The 14,905-nt window shown below is 54.0% G+C and overlaps 1 protein-coding gene across 1 annotated transcript in view; it reads right to left on the reverse strand.

Annotated features, from left to right (window-relative positions):
* Positions 1–5,795, reverse strand: part of AJAP1 (adherens junctions associated protein 1) — a 37,041-nt gene extending 31,246 nt beyond the window's left edge. Inside the window, exon 1 of the mRNA XM_052691918.1 lies at positions 5,678–5,795. Within this exon, the coding sequence (XP_052547878.1) occupies positions 5,678–5,706 (29 nt within the window). The 5' untranslated portion in view covers positions 5,707–5,795. The remainder of the gene's footprint in view (positions 1–5,677) is intronic.
* Between the last annotated feature and the right edge of the window lie 9,110 nt (positions 5,796–14,905).

The following is a 14,905-nucleotide window of genomic DNA, read 5'->3' on the forward strand; positions in this document are numbered from 1 at the left end:
AGAGGAAATTCTGAATATTTCACTTGAGAGGATGCAAAAAGAGTAGAGAGCCTCTTAGAAAACCAAGAAACAAAATGATGAATAATATGTTCAATCTTCTCAAGGAAAACTTAATAAGAAAACCTATGAAAGGCAACTACTTGTAGAAAACGAGTTTATTCTTCTCAGGAGCTCTTTGGAAGATGATGCATGCCAACATCTGAGATTGCAGCGCTTCTTTATTTAATGCAAAGCCACTCCAGGCTCAGCTGGAGCTCGGGGCATGCAGAGCTGCTCCCAAAGCTTTGGGCTTCTGCAGGAAAAAAGCAGAGCCCGGTGATGTCCGAGGTGGGGGAGGGAACGCAGCCACGAGCTGCCCGGCATCAATCACTGACGTCTCATTGGGCGCTTAAGTGGATGTCCTAATCCATGTCAATTAACTACCGCTTCATTACTTAAGTCCCGCAGACGAGGCAGGGAGATGCTATCGCAGCGCGGGAGCACAGCCGAGGTCACGTATGGATGGTGGCAATTAGAGGGGCCACGTCCCTGGAGGCAGCGATGCGGGGACGGCCCAAGGCTCTGACAAACCCTGGGGATCCCCCCGGCCCCTTCTGCCATGCCGGCGCCGCGTGTTCTGCTGACAACATAAATTAGCACTGTTAGCTCTCGAGAGCCGTAAGTGTTGTCTTGTGAGCAGCAATCCATCAGCTCTCCCACACGGAGCCACAATGGCTTTATGTACAGCCAGGATGCCACCATTATGCGATTCCCATTCCCTATTTATAGAGCCGTAAAGCACCGCTGGGGCGTTTATCAAGGAGAGATTCTCCTGGGCGTCCCAGGGCGCTGCAGGACGGATGTAGAGCCAGAAAGATGGTGAGAGACAGCACCGATGCTCTGCAAAGCACTGCAAGGAGCACGGCTGCTCGCAGTGCTCTGGGCCGTGCACACGGTGGTCCCCTGGCTTCTCCCACATTAGGGCATGTGAGCGCTGACAAGCTCTGGTTGTTCCGTCTCCAAGGTCCACGCTTGTGTTTCTCTTGAAGGAAACATGTTCCCACTCTCTGACTACATGTTATTCTCGAGGCAGCTTTTACTCAGTCTTTATGTTGAGAAATGAACCCGGAGCGCTGCGGGATTTGCAACGCTCCCATCCGCTCAGCAGAAGGAAAGCTTCACCGAGCTCAGTGCTGCTCGCCTCATCCTGACCCGGGCCAGCAGTAAATTCACAGCATGGGCTCTGCCTCTCCCTGCATCAGAGCTGAGAATGCAGCCTTCCGTGAGCAATGAGCTTCGTTTTCATGTTTCTCCCAGCTGAAGTCCATGCACTTTCTTCTCCCCCACAGCCAGCAGAGCGCAGGGCCGTGCTCTTGGGCAGGCAGTGCCTGGAGGTGCTGATTTCCATGAACTGCACATCCATCTCCAGCCAACCCTGATGTCTGCTTCTTTTATCGCCATTGCTTGGTACCAGAAAGGCTGAATCACTTGAAGAAGAGCGGCATCCTCCCGTGCTTGGGGTCACGTCCTGGAGCTGAAGCTTGGAAAGCAAAGATGGGAGAGAGCTAGGGGAGAGCTCCAGCCCCATATCCTGGACTGGGGCAGGGAAAGCACAAGGCAGCGTGGCCCCATGGCTGGAGCACCACCAGCACCCAACCCCACACTTCGATGCCACAGAAAGGTTTCATTGTGGGCTGTTAAGGCCGGAGAGAGGAATTGATAAAACCAGAGAGCAGCAGCAGTTCCGTGCCAGACAGAACCTCATTTCATGAAGAATCCTCGCAAAACCAAATTAATGTTGAAGGATAAAGGTAGGTAAACCTCCCACAGTTAAGTTCAGGCCACAGAGGCTCAGTTTAAATCTCCCAGCAGTTCTGATTTAATCAATGTATTTCAAAGTGAAATTAGATGAAGTACATCTCCATCACAGGAAATTATGTAAGCTATCAAAGACTGGAGTTGCAGGTCCCGGTAAGAAGAGCCAGAGGAAATATTCACATCAGCCTTAATTCCATTTTTGAAGAGGCAGTTCAGGTCCGGATTTGGGTGTTATTCAAGAGAAAGAAATCATCCCGATGGTGAATGGCTCATCCTGAAGAAAGGAACAGCCGCTATTTGGAAGGAGGATGGGAAAGCACTGACAAGGCTGCCGCCTGCCCCCTCCTCCCAACACACTTGGCTGCAAGGAGCTCCCAATGGAAGAGCTTCTGGTCCCAAACCCAAACCACGCTGGGCCTGAATCACCACAGCCCAATCCCTCATCACCAGCACTTAATGAGAGCGATGGACACGGCCCCCAGGTGCAGCCCCAGCTCCCGCTCCTCCAGCTCAGCATCCTGATGCCTTAATCCCTCCTCACAGTCCTCTCCCTATTAGCTATCTTTAAAGGCTTAAGCACGCATATATTTTCATAATGAACCTCAGACGTGTCTGGAGTCACAGATTATTCACACCCTATAGAGTTGTTGTGTAGCAGCTCTCCCTGTCAACCTGTGTACACACACAGAGCTATAAATACGAAGCAGCAGTGCTGGGAGCCCTTTCGGATGAGGACAGGTAAGAACCAGGCTATGGGGCCGCCCCCAGAGCCGCCCTGCACCTCGCTCTACTTTCAGTCCACACTCTACGCACCGAAGAAAATTCAGCAATTCCTTATTTTTGGCAGATGACTGTTACATAAAGCGAGCCCAGGCTGCAGCATCCGAACGCCTCGAGCAGATGGGCAGCAGCTTCACACATCCCATGGACCCACATGACAACGGAGGCACAACCGGCGGTGACGCAGGTGGAGCTGCTGGGGGCACACGGACACGTCCCCACATCCCAGCCCCACAACCTGCCCTGCTGCAACCCCACGGAGCCCGGCTTGAGGTGAGCCACGGTTCAGCCCCATCCAGGCCCCGGCAGTGCTGTCACCGTGACCCACGCTCCAGAAGAGGCCGCTGAGCGTCGGCGCAGCCACTGCTGCCGAGGTGCGGAGCGCTGCGTAACGGCGCCTTCATCCCAGCGTCACCGCGGCTGCCAAGAGCCGGTGGCACCGGCTGAATTTCCGTGGCCATCACTGCGCCCGGGAGCAGCCGGCTCAGCCCTGCGTGGCTGCGGGATGAGTAAGGGCTCCTCGGTGGAGGCCATTAACTCCCACAGCTCGCTGCTCTCATTACTTCCCAGACTGCGAGGCTTGCATCTTTGACGTGCGGCTGCATCCACATCTGACAGCGTGAACCTGATGAGTGGAATTCACGGGAAATGTTTGCTTTGGCAGGAACGATCGGGCCCGTAAAGTTCCCTCGGCGCAAACATAGAGGGATGTGTGCTTTTAATGAGTTGCTTTATACAATCAGGAAGAAACGGCCAACGATATTTTTTGCTCGTGCTGCAAATCACTCGGGAGCGGAACGCTGTAAAAACCGTGGCGTATCGTTTAAAATAGGAGAGTTGTAGCTATGGGAGGAGAGTCAGCAGGCACACAGCCGTCACCCACCGCACGCACGCACCCACACAGCCCAATGCACACACAGCTGCTGGGTGTGCTCCAGGGCCAGCAGACGGCCCCCAGCCACCCCCACCCCTGGGCAAAGCGGACCCAGAGCTGAGCTGTAAGGCTGTGAACCCAGCCTGCTCGCAGCTCTGTGCAAAGTTCCCGTAGGTGAAAGCAAGGAAAGAAGGATTTTCAGCATGGGGGTCTGAAGGTCTTGCTTTGCTCAGCTTAAGAGAGCACGGCTCGTCTGCAAGGTCATGGAGCTGCCACTGCCCTGGGGCAGAAGGAATCCGATACAGAAGGAGCAGCACACACAGCAGCATCTCCCGGTGCCATCCAGCACACAGTGAAGCAAGCTCTGGCAAGGTCTGCTGCTCCTCTCGAAGCTATTTTTCTGGTTGTCTTTGAGAAAATGAGGGGAAATGGCATGGGAAATGTCAGAAATAAAGCCAGGAGCAATTAGAGTTAGAGAGAAGCGGGAGCAGCAGGCAAGGTTAGCAGGAAAGTTATCTCTTATTAAAAATAAAACACGGAGGGACTGCAGGCTGACGGGGTGGTGCGGAGGACAGGCTGGTAGCGAGGATCCAGGGCACGCAGCAAAGCAATTCACCGGGCAATTGGAGCAGAGAAGCAGCCGGCAGCTCCCATTTCCAAGGCTAAACTCCTCAAAAAATAAAAAAGCAGAGGGCGTCCTCTATTTCTAAGATTACAGTCTTCTGCCGGCTCCAGCCCTGGAAACAGCCCTCCGGTTCCACCGCTCTATTCATCTTCCACAAAAGAAATCCAAACTGGGAGGCACCCTGAAAAGCGTCTCAGGTGCTTCGCCCAGGAGCTGCTCCTAAGGTCACAGCAGAGCTTCAGACTCCCCATCCTTCCCCATGCAGTGCATCCCCACCCGCAGCCCCAGCCCACAGCAGGGGCACAGCCATGGGGATGGGGTTGGGGCCGCTGTGCCCACGGCTGTGGGTGCACAGGACAGCACTGCCTGTAGCAGATAAAAGCCAGCACACAACCGACGGCAAACACAGATGTACAACAGAACCCAATGGCCTCTCCCGATTCTTCAGCACAGAAAGAAAATCTGAGCTCAAGTTTCACCTCCCAGGGCTTTAAATCCGAAGCTCGAGCCCAGTGCCAAAGCCTCCAGCGACTCCAAAGGGCTGTGCAGAAGCACCCTTGGCATCACCCATCCCAACAGCGAGCGGGGCACCCTGCTGAGCTCCAGCTCTGAGGGACCCCTGGGAGCAGCAGGAGGGTGAGAGGCCCTCGAGGTGCTGCGCAGGGCTGCTCCATCCATCCATCCATCCATCCACCCACCCACCCACCCATCCATCCATCCGTGTGTCCATCCCACAGCCACGCAGAGCTCCCGGTCTCACTCCCCGGGGAACGCTGTGTATCCCAACCCCCATAGTCTTGTGTGGGGCAGTGGGATGCTCTGCATGCCTGGGAAGCACAGCCCAGTGCTGCTGAGAGCTGCACACACCGGGAGCTCCGCGGAGGCAGCGCTGCCTGACCCGCGCCCCACGCCACCGCTCGATTGTTCCGAATGGGACTTCTCAGATACAAAATGGGGTTGGGGGGAAAAGAAAGCTGCGCACCTCGCACAGCAGCGTCCCTTTCCTTACCCTTACGTGCTTCACACACTGCCGCTTTAAATGTATTCTACCGAAACACGGTCAAAATAAACAAAAATCGGTATTCCTGCAGCTTTAAGGACAGACATGCAAGGAGAGGGCAGGGGCTGGGTAAGTAGCGCTCTCCAAACACAATGCCACGAAAATAACAAGATTTCGGCTCAGATGACTTCGCGGCGGTAATGAAAATGCGTTACATAACACTTTGCCTCCGTCTCCTCCGCTTTGCAATTCTCGATTAATCTACAAAACACATCCGTCCGTCCGTGGGCGACGTACGCGTCCGGGGTGCCCCGGCCCCTCGCTTCTCCGGGAGCAGAGCCGGGCGGTGGGGCAGCCCGTCCGGGAGCCGCCAGATCACAGGGAACGGGCAAAGAAAAGCGGACGATCCATCTCACGTAACGGGGCGACGAAAGGAGCCGGGAAGGGAGGCGAGCGGCGGCTCCCCGAGCGTTTCCCTCCGAGTCTCCGGGCGCGATCGATTCGCGCCCGCCGCCGCTCCCCGCCCGAACAAGTTCGCGATGGAAGTCCGGAGCCCCACCGCCGCCGTTCCCGCGGAGCGGCGCGCACCGTCCTGCCCTACCTGCTTCCCGGGAGCCGTTGTATCCACATGGTCACGTCTCCCGGCGCCGGCCCGGCCCGGCCCGGCGGGGCTCACCGCCTCAGCTCTCCATCCGTGCGCGCCGCCCCGCGCCCGCGGCGGCGCTCAGCGGCGGGGCAGGCGGCGCCCAGCGGTGCGGGCATGCCCGGGGGCCGCCCCGCGCCCGCGCAGCCGGCGCTCGGTGCCCTCAGCGGCGGCGGGGCAGCTGCGCGCCCGCGGAGGTTGCGCGCCCCATGGGCGGCGGGGTGGCGCGGGGCCCCTGCGGGCGCGGTGCGGCGCGGTCGGGTTCGGCTCGGCGCGCCCGCGCGTGTGCGCGCACCCGCGGGGCGGGGGGCCGCGGCTTTGGGAAGTTGCGCGGGGAGGAGGCGGGGGCGGAGCGGGGCGCGGAGCCGGAGCCGCCGCTCTGCCGCCGCGGGCGCTCGGAGCCGCCGCCGCGGAGCTCGTCCCGGCCGCCTCCCGCCCTTCCCGGGACGCGGAGCTCGGCCGCCGAGCGTCCCTTGCCTGCGCATGGAGAACGCCGAACGTTCCGTCCTCGGCGAGCCGTTACACACCCATCGCCCGCCGCTCCCGGAGCGCTGTCCGCGTCCGCGTTGCGCGCATCCGCTCCGCCCGGCACCGCGTGCCACCGCCGCGCCGTCCCCGCAGGAGCTGCCGCCGCCGGGATGCGGTTTCCCCACGAGCGGCGGGAAGGGATGCGGCGCTAAGGCGAGCGATGGAGCACCGACAGCTGCAGGGGGAGCCGAGGCTCCGGCGCATCCCATCCCACTCCACCCCACCCCACCCCATCCCATCCCTCCCGGCTCCGGGGGCCGCAGCTGCTCCCCCCGCCGGCGGTACGAGCAGGCGCAGCGCGGCCCCAAAGTTTCTGCTCTTGTCGCTGTGCCTCCGTCCTGAGCCCCCGCCGCCGCGTCTCCTCCAGCCGCAAGCTCGGACTTGTTTCTTTTTCTCTGTGCACATTGAGCGACTACGGAACGCGCAGAGAACAAGCGAATGCGTTGGGAAAGGCTTTGGGTATCTTAAGAGGTGTTTCTTCAAAGCCCGGTGTGTTTTCCGTGTTTCCAAGAGTGCTGGCAGTGGGAAGCTGTGTTATTCCTACAGCTCATTTATCAAAGAATGGCATCTTTTTTTTTTTTTTGGGGGGGGGGGGAGGGGGAAGAGAGGGGGAGAAGATGAGCTTATTTAGATGATATAATTAAAGAAGCCTTTTTATGTGAATTTGGTGACGGATTCTTCAATGCTACCCTTGGTAACAGGTAGAAACGCCACTGATTGCTCAGTCAGTTCTCTTGCAGGAGCAAACCTTCAGTGCTCCTCAGTGCAAGGAAGAGGCATTAAGCAGCCACAACTCATTCTGTGCAAAGCAGTCACGCCAAGAGCAAGGTTAAGCAGAAATGAACGTCACTCCACAGCCTGCCCGAGCCTTTGCATCTTCCTGCTTCTACACAAGCAGGTTCTGGGAACACAAGTAAGTTCCTTTAAGCAAGCAATGCAGAGTAAAGGTCAGCGTTGTCCCTGTGACACCCAACAAGTCCCTGCTTGTTGCAGTGCTCCGTGTGGATGGGCTGCAGCTGCCAATAGGGGGAGGGAGGAGGGCTGTCTCCCCGACGAGCGCAGGCATCGGATCTATGAGGGCGTCCTAAATAACAGACAGCTTTGTTCCATTGTTTTTCTCCATGTAAACCTTGGAGCGGCGGGATCCCCCCCCCCACCGCTATGGCAAGCTCCAAGCTGGGGCTCAGCATCTTTGCAGGCTGAGGCAGGAAGCCACGAGACACAGGGATACGTGTGCAAACCCAGAGCTTTACCCACGGTGAACTTCATCACCGCAAATTACCACTGCTTTAGCAAAAACAGTATCAAAGCACAGCGTTCGCCTGGGCACAGTCCTTCTGCGGGCTGCGTGTGCTGAGTTGAAAGGAAAAGCTCAGTGCTGCTGCAAGCCCAGCGACTTTATCATCCATTAAACCTGGCCAACTGACATGAAAGGTCCTAATAGAGAGATAGGGAAGAAGGGGCAATTTTCAGTCTCTCAGGAGCCTGAGAGACACTGGAATGCAGTTGAGTAGAAGACAATCAACTAAGGCTTAAACAAACCCAAACGAGCAAACATTAATGAGAGCTATCTTGTGTTTGAAGCAAATCCTCCTAACTTATCCCCACTTAAAATATTTCCCCAGCTGTGCAAGGCGCACGGAGCAGCAATTACAAGGTTTTGGACCCAGGCTGGGCTAGGAACACATGCAGAGCCATTGAACCACTGAGGTTGGATAAGACCTAAGGTCACCCATCTGCTCAGCACCAGCACTGCCCACCCACCCGTGTCCCTAAGTGCTACACCTGCCTTTTCCTTGAACACCCCCAGGGATGGGGCTGTCAGCAGGGAGCTCAGGGCCTGGCTTGGAAAAAAAAAGGGGGGGAAGAGGAAAAAACCTGCATTGATATGGCTGTGAGCACCCTTGGTGTTTATAAACATGAAGATATAAATCAGCAAGCCTTGGTGGGCTGCCTCAGCACAGCGAGCACACCGTTCTCAGCAGCAGATGGAAGCCAGTGTTGGCCCCTTTGCCCAGCTTGCCACCGGGGTAGCTGAGCAGTGAGGGATGGAGCTGCAGAGCTGCTGCATGAGGGAGCAGCCCACTGAGGAGCAGGAAGCATGAATTAGCCCCGATTAAAGTAGGAGGGAAGGAAGTCATTAGCGTGTTCATTTGCCTGACTTGTTCTTCTTCACTCCACTAAGAGCACAGAGTTCCTGCAGGCTGGTGCCAAGCTGCAAGCACCCATGGCACCCTGTGCTGCTCAACCAGCCCCAGTTCTGGGAGAAAAGAGGGGTTCCTCGCCCCATATCCACACTTCTTGGGCTCTCCCAAGCAGCACCTGGGCTGCACCCACCCCATACGAACCTTAATGGGTGCAGGCACCCCAAGGGTCCCCTCACCAGGGGACTTTCCCAAGGAAATGGGTTAATTCCCTGTGCTGGGAGGGCAGGGCACTGCTGGCTGCAGCTGCCAAGGAGGGAAAATTGCCGGGGTTGTTGTTAGCCATTTCCCTTTCATATGGAAAAAAGCATAAGTGTTACTTAGAGATTGCAAAGAAGAGAGGGCTATAATGCAATTGCTTCCTCCTCCTGTGATCGCACTTTGATTCTCGTGTTAACAGGGAACAGCACTCTGCAAAGAAAGCACCTAGCAGGTAGCACAGCCTGAACAGCTCTGGTGGCAGCGTGAGCTTCACCTGGGGATGCTCTGATGGGCCTGGGAGGCAGCGGGGTGAGAGCTGCTACACAGCATCACAGAACTGCATCAGATTCACAAACTGCGTGTGCTTCCTCAGCCCTTTGCAGGGCTGCTATGGAGTCCTCTTGCTTTGGCTCTGTTTGTCTCATAAATCTCAATGATGCTGACAGTTGGGCACGGTTTAATTTTGCAAATCTGAGAAATGATCAGGCCAATTTAGTTCGCATTTAAACCGTTTGTGTTCACACGCTGGAAAGCCTCTTTTTTTCTTTGCTGCTCCGTGCTTTGGGCCCCTATTATCCTCTGGAGCTATTTATCAATGCACAGCAGGTATATTACCCAACGGTCTCTTTCGTAAAGTGATACAAAATAATCATTCCTGCTCCTCGTCTGCTCAGGAAGAAAAGTGAGGCCGACTCTCATGCATGTCAGCACTCCTGAGCCACGGTATTTTTGTATTACTGCAGGATAAGTGATTTAACTCAATAAGCTTTCCCCATAAATGGCAATGGTCGCATCGAACACAGAAGGTGTGAGTGAATCCGTGCAGCTCCATCACTCCCAGCTCCCACTGCCACCCCTGGGTGACACCAAAGGACACCCCAGCCCCGTTTCCTAGGCCCAGAGCCTGCCCTGCAACAAACGAGCAGCCTCTAATTATGTCCTCTGCCCACCGCTCCTCCTTCACGTGTGCAACACAGCTCCCCATCCCCTCTTCTCCATGCAGATCTGTCTGCACTATGCAAAGAATTGAGCAGATCCGTTATGCTGGTTAATTGATACCAACGTTTGCAGTTTATGGCATGGCTGGTGGGATGCTGCTGGTTTGCAACAGTGACTGAAGAAACTGCTGGGGTAGGGTGCTTCTCCTGGTTATCATTCAAAGCTTGGTGAAGTGCTTTGAGATGTCTGCAAGCCTGAAAAGCACTACAGGAAGCATACAGTCAGATTGCAGGTTTCCCAGCCCTGCTTCTGTCCAAAGATTTGATATCAGGAAAGCAAAGCCACTGCCTGGAGTCAGGGCAACGATGGCGACCTGGTGCCCAGGGCACAAGGGATCCCTCGGTGCCCAGCCCTGACCCTGTGAGGCTGCAGGGATGATTGAGCTCCCTGCCTCTCCTTGAGCTCACAGAGTGCTTTTTGTTTGGCTTTCTCCTCTCCCCAGGGAACAAGTTGAATATTACCTTCCCATTAATTTATACGAGAGCATTTCCAAATAGTAAACTTTCAATAAATTAGTAATGCTGATCTATAAAAAGGGGGGAAAAAGTGGTGTGCTGCAAGTTTATAGCCCTGTGGAAAAGCCGTGAAGCAGAGATCTCCCTAGCACAGCACAGGGATGCTGCATGCACTGCTCCCTCCCTGGCCAGCCAGGGCCAGCACCCGCTGGTGACACAGCACTGTCACCTCTGTTCTCACCTGCTCAGGGCTGATATACTCCAGTTCAACTGGCCAAATGTTATTCTGGAGCGCGTGTGCTGTATCCACAAGGGAAGGGTTCCCACCCTGGGGCTGAATTCTTAGACACCGCAGCTCCTTCCCCGCAAGCAGGACGGCTGCAGGAGCTGCTTGTGAGCACAGCCTGCCCTGTCAGTGCCACTCTAAATATAAGTGGAGCTGATTGATCGTTTTCCCACTGAAGGATACAGAAATGAAGCAAATAGCATTTGGCACCTGAGGAATCCGTGCTCCCCCGCTGCTCTGCGTGCGGGTCTCAGCTGTAATGGATTCAACACATTCGGATGGAAATCTCCCTCCTTCTGCACACTGCTCCACGTCTTCTCTTTCTGCACGTTTAACGTCAGCTTCGGGAGCTGCTCATTACCTAGCAGCAGCACTACAGGTGTTTGTCACATGAAACTTCTCCCAGCAGAAACAGCTTGAAGGGGGGAAGATGTTGAAGCAAAGTGGTCGTGAAATCTGTAATTTACGTGTCGAGGGAAAGGCTGGGCTGCCCAGCTGAGTCTCCTCTTAACCAGCAGTGAGGTGAAATTCCCTGCAGCTGCCATGATGTAAACAAAATCACACTTTGCATTTTGCCCTTCCTGTGTGCACTGCTACCCCTAAGGCAGAAGAAGTGGGAGAGGAAGAGAGAAAGAGGAGAGGATTTCCTACGTTGCCTTTTGTTACAGACACTCCCCACCAATATCTCTTTGTCAGAGTCCGACAGGGAAAAAGGCACAGAAAGATTCACAAAAACCAAACCAGAAGTGATGAAAAATGGATGAGGAGACAAATTCAGCCTGGAGAGTACAAACAAACTATCTGGAGCAAATAGTTTATTTTGAGATGCTAACAGATTTGCTCCAGAGGCCTGTAGAAGAAAGTCAGGTACCATACAGCAATCCTTTCCCTTATTTATAGAATAATTACCATGATTTATTAGCTGTGATCAGCAGTGTATTTATGATGTGGAAGTTTTCAGCCATATTTCAAGTAATTCACCCCCTTGCAGAACTCCCTGTCGCTGTCATCATAGCTCCACTTTTTCTTTCCCTTGAAACCTGTTTGCACCACAATTTATGGCTTTGTTTGTGCAAAAAGCAGGTGTCCTGCTTCAGAGAATAAAGGCAAAATGAGAGCTCAAGGGTAAGAGCCAGCAGCTGTAGGGCATCGTGGAGGTGGGCACTGACAGCCCACGGCCCTCCTCTCCGTCCCTCCGTGCCCATTCTGTACCTGTGTGTGTTGGGATGATGAGGGTTTGGCAGCACCCGGTCCTTGAAACCAGCAGAACAAACACCATCTTCAACTCATCCTCATCTCCTGATGCATCATTGCCCTTTCCCTGCTCTGAACTGTATGAGAAAACATTTCTAAACACTCTCAGAATAACTCCAAACGTAGCAGCTTTGGGGTGAACGCTTAAACACTCGGCCTCTGCCCCAACCCAAGTGCTAAGCAGCCCTTTCTGCTGCACTTGGCTTTGTTTCCCATGCAAACAGCACACCTGGGCTGCAGAGCAATGCCCTGCTGCTGCCTGGGTACCCAAACATTGGTGGGGTCTGAAAATTTGGGGATCTGATAGAGAGAATGAAGTTTAATGCTGCTGGAAATATGAGCTGCTGCAGCTGAGGTCCTGCTGCAAACAAACTGATTCTCATCAGCTCTTATTTGCTTGCCTACATGGTCTTAAGGCTGGCTTATTGCACAGATATCCCCTCCTGCTGTCTGACTGCTCCCTGCTTGCTTTCTGCTGCGGTTCTGCCATAAACCATCTGGGAAGCTTTAATTCTCTGCTTTTAAAAGGAGATTGCATTTCACCAGCCAGAGTTGATTACAAAGCTGGGATAAACCCCATAAAATGTGACAAACCCTTTCCCCATCACAGCCCTCCACCAGCAGAACCCTGCAGAAGCGAAGCGCCCAGCTTCTGCCTTCCCAGCCCTGTGCCCATCCGTGCTGCCCCCTTTCCCACAGACCCAGAGGTCTCATTCAGAGCCAAAGGTGAAAGCACATCAGCCCTGCAGCCTCACACCTGCCCAACTGCAGCAAACAGCCCCAAAGACCTCTTGTTCTGTGCCCTGTTAAAGTAACTCGTATTTCACGCGTCCACCGCCAGGCACAAAATGGGGCACTAATAGGATTAATGAGCGGAGCACAGAAACAGCTCCATTACGTTTTGGGAATGAGATATCTGGGAGCAGCCAGGATATAATTTGATTCATTTGTTAAAATAACGTGAATTAAAAAAAAAGAGCCCAAAGTGAACCCGTTCCAGGGACCTGCAGAAGGCAAACAACGATGGCCCTTATCCCTGTTGGCATTTGTTTTCATTAAGTGGCTGGAAGAGAGCTAATGGCAGGAGGGAACCTCATCGTTGGGTAACCTTGTTGACTCTGAGAGAGCCTGAAGATTTAAACAGAAGTTTGCAAAAACAGCACAGAAATAAAATCCTTTCTAAGCTCTGCACCTTCCAATCCCTCAGCTTTGCATCCTGGCCCACAAGTCTCCGAAATCCCCATCTCCACCCAAGGCCCCCCAGAAGCTGAATCTCTGGGATGCTCCTTCAAGACTTTCTGTGCAGCTGGGAGGCGAGCAGCGGTGGCTGCAAAATCTGAGAGAAATATTTATCTCCCCTGACTTATTTAATTCTTTGAGGTTTGTTTTGTGTTGGGTCCCAAGGCACCAAAAATTAACGGGATTTATGCAGTAGAATAGTTTGGAAATTTATGACTTGTAGCCTAATGTTCTCCTGGAAACTTTCCTTGACATCCATCTTTCTGTCTGGTTTTCCCAGAAGCAAAAGCTCACCATCTCTTCCCTGCCTTAAATGACTCTTTCCAGCCCCCATTCACCTGGAAATATTTACTGCATAAGAGCCTGTCCCACAGCCATTAGAAGAGGAGTTATGGGGCTCTCAGGCTCTGTGTGCACTGCTGGGTCGCTCTATGGGGTCGGTTCCAAGGAGCCATCCCTTCCCCTCCTCCCTATGGGGCCCATGGGAAGCACTGCCCCACCTGCAGCCCATCTTGTTGGGTCAGTTTTGCTACAGTTCATCAGCTCTTCTTCCAAATCTTCTTGGCAGTGAAGTCATCAGGACTGATTTAATGACTTTCAGAGCGGGTTAAACAATGGCTGACCCTTTTGCTTCCTAATTAGAAGTTCTCTTCCCTAATGCTTCGCAAGGTCACATCTCCACTCCCCATCTCTAATTATTACTCGAGGCTTTATGTCTTCTTTGATGGCCTGGCTTATCCACCCATGCTTTCTTCCTAATCATTCCCCATCATCCCTGCATGCTTGCATGATGGAAGGCCAGAGCACCATCAGAGCCACAGGGCAGAGGGTGGCAAGCCAAGGCAGCCCCAGCATCCCCACATCCTACCATGCCAGGACTCATCCTCTCCCTGCAGCAACACATGAAGAGACACAGCTCCATCTTCTCCTCTGCCATCTCGTTCCTCTGATACCTGATTTTTTTTGATAAGCTCCTTGTTTGCCAGGCACACAGAACAAAACTATTTTTCTTGCGCTGAGCAGACAAGATGTTGAAATGTTTTCTTTCTGTGATAACTGCAAGTGGAAGAAATCCTGCCCGTGAGTCTTGTCAAGTCAAGGGATCTCTTTGTAGTTCAGTGAATTATTTCATACCCAATGTTAATTTAAAGACAAACAAACAGATCTGAATGCACTTGGTGGAAGAATTATTTCCAGTACATTTCAGGCTTATGCTGCTCTGTACTACACGGCTGTACAAGCACTGCATGCACCCTACTGCATCCCACTGCACTGCATCACACCCCATCCCTCCCTATAGCATTGCATTGCATCGCACCTCACCTCTTCCCATGGCATTGCATCACACCCCATCCCTCTCCATGGCACTGCAATATACCCATCCCACCCCAATGCACTGCATACCCCCCATATTGCACCCCGTCACATCCAGGCTGGATTGTGAGGCCAGCCCTGGGCAGGAAGCATCCCTGGGGTGCTGCCACCCCTGATTTTCCTATGGGGACACCTCCAGAACACAGCCACACACACAGAGAATGAACCATCCTTCTTGGAAACAGGAGCTGCGGAAGAGTGACGTCGCTCCACCTCGAGCAGGAATAAATCAGAAGAGGGCAAAGTGCACAGAACGGATGAAAGGTAATAAAAATGATGCTCAAATGTGCCATGGGGAGTTAACTACTTTTCCCTGCCCAGCTTTCCTTTCAGGAGCTGCTCTTGGGAAGCTGTGAGTGAAATCAGGACTGGGGGTTGCATGGCTTTGCCTGCAGCCTGGCCCACCATTAGCACAGCCCCGCTGTGCTGAACCATCCTGTTTGCCACAAGGGGAAACACATGCTCAGCGAGGAGAATATCTGAAGCAAATGCTGATGCATTCAACTTGCAGTATTGCTTTCCTCCGTCAGAGCTCCTCAGAGAATGGGGAAATGCAGCTCCAGCACAAAGCCCCCAGCCCAGGGCTGTCCTGGCACTCGCACCCCTGCAGCATCACCGCTCCAGACACACAAAATCACTGCTGTCC

Source organism: Tympanuchus pallidicinctus, unplaced genomic scaffold, assembly GCF_026119805.1.
Source record: "Tympanuchus pallidicinctus isolate F22 unplaced genomic scaffold, pur_lepc_1.0 scaffold29, whole genome shotgun sequence".
Taxonomy (NCBI): domain Eukaryota; kingdom Metazoa; phylum Chordata; class Aves; order Galliformes; family Phasianidae; genus Tympanuchus; species Tympanuchus pallidicinctus.